The sequence below is a fragment of the Lampetra planeri genome, chromosome 18, assembly GCF_965212315.1.
Source record: "Lampetra planeri chromosome 18, kcLamPlan1.2.h2, whole genome shotgun sequence".
NCBI lineage: Eukaryota > Metazoa > Chordata > Hyperoartia > Petromyzontiformes > Petromyzontidae > Lampetra > Lampetra planeri.
In genome coordinates this window covers 11966795-11976783 of record NC_136124.1, presented here as the reverse complement: position 1 = coordinate 11976783, position 9989 = coordinate 11966795, and the positions used below count along the sequence as shown (strand labels likewise).

Sequence of the window (9989 nt, the reverse complement as noted above, 5' to 3'; positions counted from 1 at the left end):
CACCACACACCACCACAACCACCACCACCATCACCACCACCACACACACCACCACCACACACCTCCACCACCACCAACACTCTCCACTGACCCCTCTCTGCACGTACAAGTCAGACGCACTCTCAACTCGCTATTACAAAGACAAAGGGCCCCCGTAGGGCCTCAACAGGCTGTTGGGGCAAGTGCTATTAGCGAGCACACCACCACCACGACACCCACCGACTCACCCACACCACTCACCTCTCTGCCCCCCCTCGCTGCCCACCACCCTCCCCCACGACCGCAGACCCCCACGCGCTCCGTGGCCCCCACCCCCCGCCCCGCCCCCCCACCCTCCACCCCCGCCCCGCCCCCCAGAGGCGATCAGCTGTGAGCAGGCCGGCAGTCGGGGAGGGGAGGTGCATGGCGAGCGGAGAGGCGAGCGGAGTGGTGGTGTTGGTGTGTTGGTGGTGTTGGTGGTGAGACGTGAAAGGGAGAAGCTGGCGGGGGCAGCTTTCGAGGAGGAGACAGCGAGGGGAGGGAGAAGCGAGAGAAAGAATTGTAAAGGGAGTTAATACAGGTGACCTCTGAGTAGAGAGAGTAGAGAGACACAGAGATATACACATAGACACATACAGAGACACAGAGAGACACAGAGAGATACACACAGAGACACAGAGAGAGAGAGGGTGGTGATGATGTAAAGAGAGGGGAGGGAGAAGGGCAACTCGGTGTGTGTGAGAGAGAGAGCTGGGAGAGTGGAGTGGAGAGCGAACAGAGACACACACACAGTGTGAGATTGGGGGCACATTGCGGAGTTCGAGTTGCGAGAAGAGAAGAGGAGGAACGAGTCGTAGTGGGGGGAGCGGGGCAGGGTTCGTCCCGCATGAAGGTCCGCTCCGTGGTCTGGCCGCTGCCCGGCGGCCCCGGCGGACTCCGCCTGTCCCGGAGGAAGCAGCGGAGGCCGCGACAGCGACTGTCGGGGGGGGACACACGTGAGTGGAATACTACTACACGTGTCACTACTACACACACACATACTGTAGTGTGTACTACACGTGTCACTACTACACACACTCACATACACATACTGTAGTGTGTACTACACGTGTCACTACTACACACACATACATACTGTAGTGTGTACTACACGTGTCACTACTACACACACTCACATACACATACTGTAGTGTGTACTACACGTGTCACTACTACACACACACATACTGTAGTGTGTACTACACGTGTCACTACTACACATACACATACTGTAGTGTGTACTACACGTGTCACTACTACTACACACACATACATACTGTAGTGTGTACTACACGTGTCACTACTACACACACACATACACATGTTGTGTATGTGTGTGTGTACTACTACACGTGTACTACACACTCACATACTGTAGTGTGTGTGTGTACTACACGTGTCACTACTACACACACACATATTGTAGTGTGTGTGTGTACTACTACACGTGTAGTACTACACACATACATACTGTAGTCTATATACACTAGTGTGTGTGTACTACACGTGTACTCAGTCTATACACATACTGTAGTCTATATATACACTAGTGTGTGTATACACGTGAGTGAAATACTACTACACGTGTCAGTACTGTAGTGTGTGAGTACTACACATGTACACTCACACTGACAGTCTATACATATACTGTAGTCTATACACACACTGTAGTCTATATATATACTGTAGTCTATATATATTGTAGTGAATGTGTACTACAGTCTATATATATACTGTAGTGTGTGTGTGTGAGTACTACACGTGTACTACACATACTGTAGTGTGTGTGTACTACAGTCTATATATACTGTAGTGTGTGTACTACAGTCTATATATACTGTAGTGTGAGTGTACTACACGTGTACACACACTGACAGTCTATACATATACTGTAGTCTATATATACTGTAGTGTGTGTACTACAGTCTACACACATACTGTAGTGTGCGTACTACTACAGTCTATATATACTGTAGTGAGTGTACTACACGTGTATACACACACTGACAGTCTACACACACTGACAGTCTATATATACTGTAGTGTGTGTGTGTACTACACGTCTACTCACACTGTAGTGTGTGTGTGTACTACAGTCTATACACATACTAACAGTCTATACATACTGACAGTCTATACACACTGTAGTGTGTGTGTGTACTACAGTCTATACATACTGACAGTCTATACACACTGTAGTGTGTGTGTGTACTACAGTCTATACACACTGTAGTGAGTGTGTGTACTACTACAGTACTGTGCACTTGCCCCACCAATCTTGCCAAGGCTATGCGGGTGATCTTTGTCTCTATTTTGACTGTACCGTACTCCGCACGTGTATCCTGCAGTGCGACGTGGGTCTCTCTATCACTACACACCGCGTGCGTGTCGCCAGGCTAAGAACCAGGTGTACACGCCGAGTTAACAGTGTTTAGTGTAAAGATTCGTGTACACGTTTGTCAATCCACTGCTGGATGAAGGACGCCACCACCACCACCGCACGCACGCCCCGTTGTTGTGTTACGAGTGTGGTCAGTGGGACCCCCTGTGATGGTCACTGCTCCATCAGTGGTGTGTGGTTATAGTCGTGTGTGTGTGAGTACACGTGTGTGTGTGAGTACGTGTGTGAGTACACGTGTTGGTGTGAGTACACGTGTGTGTGAGTACACGTGTGTGTGTGTGAGTACACGTGTGTGTGTGTGAGTACACGTGTGTGTGTACACGTGTGTGTGTGTGAGTACGTGTGTGTGTGTGAGTACGTGTGTGTGTACACGTGTTGGTGTGTGTACACGTGTGTGTGTGTGAGTACGTGTGTGTGTGTGTACACGTGTGTGTGTGTGAGTACACGTGTTGGTGTGAGTACACGTGCGTGTGTGTACACGTGTGTGTGTGTACACGTGTGTGTGAGTACACGTGTGTGTGTACACGTGTGAGTGTGTGAGTACACGTGTGTGTGTGAGTGTACACGTGTGTGTGTACACGTGTGTGTGTAAGTGCACGTGTGTGTGTGTGAGTGCACGTGTTGGTGTGTGTGTGAGTACACGTGTGTGTACACGTGTTGGTGTATGATTGTACTACAGTCTTTTACTGTGTATCGTATCTCCATGTGTGTACAGTGCTGTGTTTTAAGTGTGTGCCGTGTATCGTACTAAGTCGGTAGTTTTATATTTAGGCTACGCACTGCACTTCATCTAAACATGGTACAGTGCGCGTGTACTTTGTGTAACTTTTTAAATACCGTACAGTGTACTAAAGTAACATTACAGCAATACTAGTGTAGTGTATGCAGCACTGTAGCAATCACAACACACGTCCTGTACGCACATTGCTTAATTAAGCACCGCAGTTACTGTACAGCATACACTGTACACAGTTTATGGGACTGTGATGCAGTACGTGATGTAAACTCTCTTGATGTGTGGTGTGTCCTCGTGTGTATACTCTTACACGAGTGCTGTGTGTGCGTTGTGTAGCCTATGCTGCTCGTATGTTCGGTACTGTCATGGCATTGTGGCATTAAAGGTGAAGTATGATCAAATGTGAGCCCTACAAGCCTCCCAAACGCTTGCTGTGGGGGTCATCCAGCAGTGGATTGGCAAAAGTGGCACGCCGTGCCAACACATACGGTTTAATGCGTGTTATTGTCCATGGACATTAAAGTTGTCATGTCCATACGGCGTACAGCCGTCTTAATTGTGTAAAAAAAAACCCACACATATACGTGGTAGTGGTTTATTTAATTGTCAAAACAAAATTGCCTTTGTGTTTCTCGCTTGTGATGGGACTTTTTGTAGGATGAACGATGAGATGTATAAGGGGCACGGGGAGTGGTGGGTGACCAATATGGTCTGAATTGGTCTGACAAGGGGTTGACAGGTAGGAAAGGGGCCCACACATCCACGCGTGTATACTCCGTAGTATATGCGCAAAGTAGAGTTACGTGTGTGTGTGCTGCATGAATATTGCACACACGTGTGTGAGTGTGTGTGAGTGATGTGTGTGTGTTGCATGAATGTTGCACACGTGTGTGAGTGATGTGTGTGTGATGTGTGTGTGTTGCATGAATGTTGCACACGTGTGTGAGTGATGTGTGTGTGATGTGTGTGCTGCATGAATATTGCACACACGTGTGTGAGTGATGTGTGTGGGCTGCATGCATATTGCACACACGTGTGTGTGTGAGTGATGTGTGTGTGTGTTGACATCATCATTGGGGAGGCAACGCCCGGCGGCCGTGGTGTTGACCACCTTCCCCTAACAGCACTTGAACCTCAGCAGTCTGCTAAAAGGCTATAAACAGGGGTGGGTGGGTAGGGGTAATTGTCTTTGTGTTCATGTATTGTGATATGATATCGAGACGTTATACCCCCCACCCCTACCTGGTACGCAGGATGTCTTGGGTTCGATGTCTGTTGATATTTATTTCGAGTTCGTTCGCTTTCTGCACGGTGGTGGTGGTGGTGGTCGCGTGGATTGCTCTCCTGGTTCCTCTGGTTTTGCCATTCAAACACATTTCGAAACGGCATGCGTTTCGAATGTTTGGCTGCCACTATACATTCCCATGCGTGGTGTTGTCAGCTACTTAATTATGTAAGCTATCACGTGTGGGCAGATCTTCTCTGAAAAACAGCTGAAAGCTCAGTGGGTTTTGCCTGGTCAAATTAAAATAGTCGTGTATCACAAAGCGAAGGGATTGCAAGTTGGATTAACTAGGAAAGTTATATCAGCCGCATCATCATCTCCACCACCAATTTCACCATCACCACCATGCTTCCGTTTACCGTCATCATCACTGATATCACCCCCAATTTCACTATTACCGTCATCACAACCTTCACTATTGTCACCAACTTAACTGTCGCCATCATCATTAGGGGTGTGGAATAACCTCGCCCTGTCCAAAGACGGCCCTTCTTCCATGGCAACGTGGAATTTTATCCACTGGCTCAGTTTCCTGGCTGCGTATAAACGTGGTTCTGCCATAAGAGTGGAATTTAATCTGCTCAGTGTGGAAGTCGCTGGTATTGTAATTAGTTGTGGTTATGTAAGAATGGACTCGGCACCAGCATAGTAACGTGGTACTTCTACCACTCGCTGTGTTTAAAGGTGAAACGAGGTTGATGAAATGTACTCTTTGGTTCTTTCGGTAAAGTCACGTAGGTATACAATACATTAAATCACGACGTTTCGGGCACAACACAAGTGTCCGTCTACCACCTCTACTCCCTGGCTCCTCCCCCCCTTCTCTTGCCTATATGGCCTCTTGTCACAGCAGCCCTATTGCCCACTTCAGAAATTGTTTCTTGCTGTGGTTGTCCCACCTGATGACGGACGCTTGTGTTGCGTCCGAAACGTGATTTCATTTATTGTATTTTATACCTACGTCACTTTACCGAAAAAACGAAAGAGTATGGATCCCTGTAGTCACGAAAACTTAAAATCAAGATTGTTGATGAAATGTGTACACTTTGGGATGTCAACTTTAGTTATCCTGTACCAAGACTTGCCCCTGCCATAGGAATATGGAATTGCATTGCCACTAGTTCAAGCCTGCCATTGGAGATGCTCGTTTGAGTGGTAAATTAAGATGAAATGTTACAATGTTGATTCACTTCAAATTAGAACGCGAAGGGATGAACAGTGCTTGTAATCTCAGAAGTTGGTTAGCTGCACGCACTCCCATACATTTGTATTCCTAAAAGGTCTCGGGTCCCACTCAGAGCGGACCACCGCTCAATGCTCATTTAAGCTCGGAGACTCCGGTTTATAGAGGTCAAATTCGGGGTTTAAATTCGATTTGCCATCGGGGGTTCACTTAGCTCATCATCATTTCGGGGTTGATAAAAGCTCCTCCACGGACTCCCCCTGCACTTCTCCACTCTCATTTCATTCAACCCCCCTCCATGCACTCTCCCACCTCTCCCCTCTGATCTCACTCTGCTTCCCTCCCCATGCCCTCTGCTCTAGAAACCAAAGCCTTCTGTTCACTCCCACAGTCAACGTCCGCTCAATGGAAGGTCACTGGTCCTCTTCTGCTGCCCGTATTGTCTGAAATACCCTCCCCCGGGCCCTCTGTATTGCCGACTCCCTGCCCCATTGCAAGTCCTGGCTCAGAAACCTCCTCATCTGCCTGTGGCAGACTCTCTGGTGGCGGGATGTTAACTCCCTCGCCTGGTATACAGGAGGTCGTGGTTTCGATCCCGACCCTGACGCCTGCTGTATATTTGGAGTTTGCATGTATTCCCCGTGTCCGTGTAGATTTTCTCCGGGTCCTCCGGTTTTTTCCTACATATTTAGAAACAACATGTGTTAAGCGTGTTTGGCTGCTGTACATTTCCACGTGCTAAGCCACTTTATTGAGCTATCATTTGTGGCCAGGTCGCTTCTGAAAAAATATATATCGCTCATTGGATCTTACCTGGTAAAATAAACAATGTTTTGATTTGAAGCTTTCGTGACTGCAGGAATCCATAATCTTTGTTTTTTTCGGTAAAGTCACGTGGATATAAAATAAAATAAATCACGACGTTTCGGGCGCAACACAAGCGTCCGTCAGTAGGTGGGAAAGCGTGATCTGCTGCTGAGGCAGACTGTTTTAAAAGGTACAGTCTGCCTCAGCAGCAGACCATGCTTTCCCACCTGATGATGGACGCTTGTGTTGTGCCCGAAACGTGATTTATTTTATTTTACACCTACGTGACTTTACCGAAAGAACCAAAGAGTATAAACAATGTTTATTTATGATTTAAAGCTTTCATGACTGCAGGGATTCATCTTCTTGGTTCTTTCGGTAAAGTCACGTAGAAGGGAAGTAATAAAATAATAAAAACATAAAGCTGACCTGAAACACGGTAGGACAAACACCTCAGCCGTGGCAGATCACTGTTACAACTCAGTGGGCTCACATGACATTGACTTCTCCAAGACAGAGGTTCTCTGCAAGCCATCTGGCTATCATGAGAGATTCGTTCATGAGGCGATCCACATATACAAACACAGAGACAATTTTAACCGAGAAGATGGATTCTGGCTTAGCAATCATTGGAAGGACGTAATAAACAATTTCGATACACATTAGGGTGGGTAGAATAATACATAGTGTTATGTTGAAATGTATAAGGTATAGGGTGGTTTATAGTAATACAGTATATAATTTAATGTTGGATTTATCTATGGCAGTATATAGTACGGTATATGCTCGTGTGATGTAAGAGAATAAAGTTTAGATGGAAGCATATTATATAATTTTTACGACGTAGAATTGTAATGTATTACTTGCTGTTAGTAACTCAGCTTATTGTAGAGTATAGTAAGTATACTGATGGTGCTATGCAGTTTATACTTTAGTTTTTTTATGTAGTTTATACTTTAGTTTTCTACGTGGTTGTTTAGTAACTGCAGCTACATATCAATAACATTCCTTTCCTTTGTTAATGCTACTCCCTGCACCCCCCCTTGGTGCTGTTGATCCTGCATAATGCATGGGCATAATATGCCTTTGAAACCCCCCCCCGCCCACCTCCTACGCATTTTCCATGAATATGCTAAATTCCTCTTCATATGCACATTCATTTTTGTTAAGGCGCTCTTCCACCTCCAACCCAGTTTATATATAAGCTCCTAGCTTGGTAGTGTCTCATTCTTCACCTGAAGACGGCTGCTTGCGTTGTAGCCGAAACGTCGTGAGAATTATTTCATTTTATTATGTTTTATTTTTATTATTTTATTACTTCCCTTCTACGTGACTTTACCGAAAGAACCAAGAAAATGTTTATTTAGTTTTAACTTTCTCCATGAATGTGTTTATTTTCACCTGTACCAAACTGTCATTACCGTTCCTCCTTGCCCCCTAGTTTTGTACCCTAGTTTTGTACCCCTCCCGTTTCCTCCGAAAAGAACCAATTCGAGGAAGACACAACCCATAAAACAAGGGGCTCGATCCTTGGGTCTCCGATGCGTTTTCGCGTTGTGCCGCGTGTTGTTTGGCTTGCTGGGAGCTTTAGGAACTGAAGGATCCATGGAAGTGGAATGGAATAATTCAGCTTTTGTAGATGCACACCGAGGCTGCATGTTTTGGAGATGTCTGACATGAGTTTGAAGTGTCATGAAGCAGACAAAAATACTTTCAAGTTACTTTCAGGGACAATCCAGTGATATCACTGTGGTTGCCACTGTAGTTGTTTCATGTCACTCTGATGAGGTCACGAGCACGTGCCTGAACATCAATTAACGTATTTCTGTTCTCATTAGCAAGCCTCAATATCAGGTTTAGATCGTTGTCCTTCCCCCCCCCCCCACCTCCGATCAACACGGTTGGCTATGTACGGCGCAAAAGAATTTCAGCATACATATGTAGTAGGTTCCAGGAGACTTGGACGACGTAGTTGGAGGCACACTTATTTATTAACCACAATGTACATAACAGGCCGAGATGTACAACACTCGAAGGGGTATCGGCCCCTTCACCCGTCTAACAGGGAGATCACACAATCTATGTCACGGCTAGCCTACTCCTAGGTCCTCCACTACAGGGCTAGGGGAGGCTAGCTAACCCAGCTCTGGTTAAGCTGGGATTACGGCATCTTGAGTCCCCAGACCGGCTCTTACAAGAGCATCGGCTCTGGGCTCTTGGGGCCACGCCACTGGCTTGCCCTGGTCGGTCCTGAGAAGGACAGCGATCCAGGGGAGTCCCAGGGCCCATCTAGCCGGTCTTCTTGCTTCGCTGGTTAAGGCTGAACACTGAACCCCGAGCCCTCCGGCTCACCGCCTTATATAGCAACTCCCCCACCGAGGGGTGGGGCCGTGGGGGATCCCAGCGCCGTGTTAGCCCCCCAGGCTAAACGGTGCGGACGTGGATGTAAGCACCTCTTGGCGTACGGGCATAACCACGCCCAGTGTGTTTGTTTGCCCTCCGTAACACCTCTACACATACAGTATGCAGTCTATGTAGCTAGTGTCTAATAATATCAAAGACGTTCGTTTTCTAGTTGACTCTCTGTTTGAATAAAACATTTCTCTCTCCAAAGCCCCAAAGATAAACGTCGTACCCAGTTGTTAAATGTTGTGGATTGCTTTCCAACATACCGACGAGCTGAAGCATGAATACATTTGCACGTGTTTGTTGTTCACACGGCACCTTTGTTAATTGGCTGTACCGGGTGGAGGAGGGTGTAACGACACACACGTTACTCACGCGATCTGACCCAAAAAAAATCACTTATCAATGATTAACGTTTCCATATTTGTACAGCGATGTAAGGTTTGACTATATTTTGACACACTTCGTAGTCCAAATTGTTTTGTAATTAACAAACACTTCATTGCATTTAATAAACTTCATATATATAAACCAGGGTCACCTACCATTATTGCAACAGCAGTCTGGCAAAATGAGACCTGCGATTACGAAACATATCTCAGTGGAGAATAATCAAACATTACAACCATTCAAACATAAATATCTGCAAATATTGAAACGGAGAAATGTTCCTCGGAAAAAACGAACGTAACTAATGTGGAAAAAAGACGAATATGCAAAAACAAACATCAAAATAGGAATGTGAAACGTTCAGTGCTATGTCCTTAGCACCCCTCATCCCCTTGGTCACCAACCCACCAGCCACCTACAACAAGTAGCGAGGAAAAGTCTCCGTGCTCGCTTGTTACCACGTCTCCCTTGACGTGTCTCCGGCAGGTCTTTCGAAAGTCAAGCAGGCTTTGGACCTGATTAGTACTTGGATGGGAGACTGCTTGGGAATGACGTGCGTTTTTAGGCTTGGGCTGCGAGGTGGCTAAGATTTGTCCGTATAGCAATGGACCCTTTGATTTATCCGCATGGAGCTTTGGCTGTTATCCCCTCACGTGCATGTTGGGTTTTCTCCTGGTTCTGCGATTTCCTCCCACGTGAAGCTAGACACTCGTGGGATTGGATAAACATGCCAAAATGCAGGGCCCTTCTGAAAAATATTTGT

General features: G+C 46.5%; 1 protein-coding gene across 1 annotated transcript in view; it reads left to right on the top strand.

Annotated features, from left to right (window-relative positions):
* Window positions 1-361: 361 nt before the first annotated feature.
* Window positions 362-9989, top strand: part of LOC144723669 (BCL11 transcription factor A-like) — a 64792-nt gene continuing 55164 nt past the window's right edge. The window contains exon 1 of the mRNA XM_078602567.1: window positions 362-974. Within this exon, the coding sequence (XP_078458693.1) occupies window positions 866-974 (109 nt within the window). The 5' untranslated portion in view covers window positions 362-865. The remainder of the gene's footprint in view (window positions 975-9989) is intronic.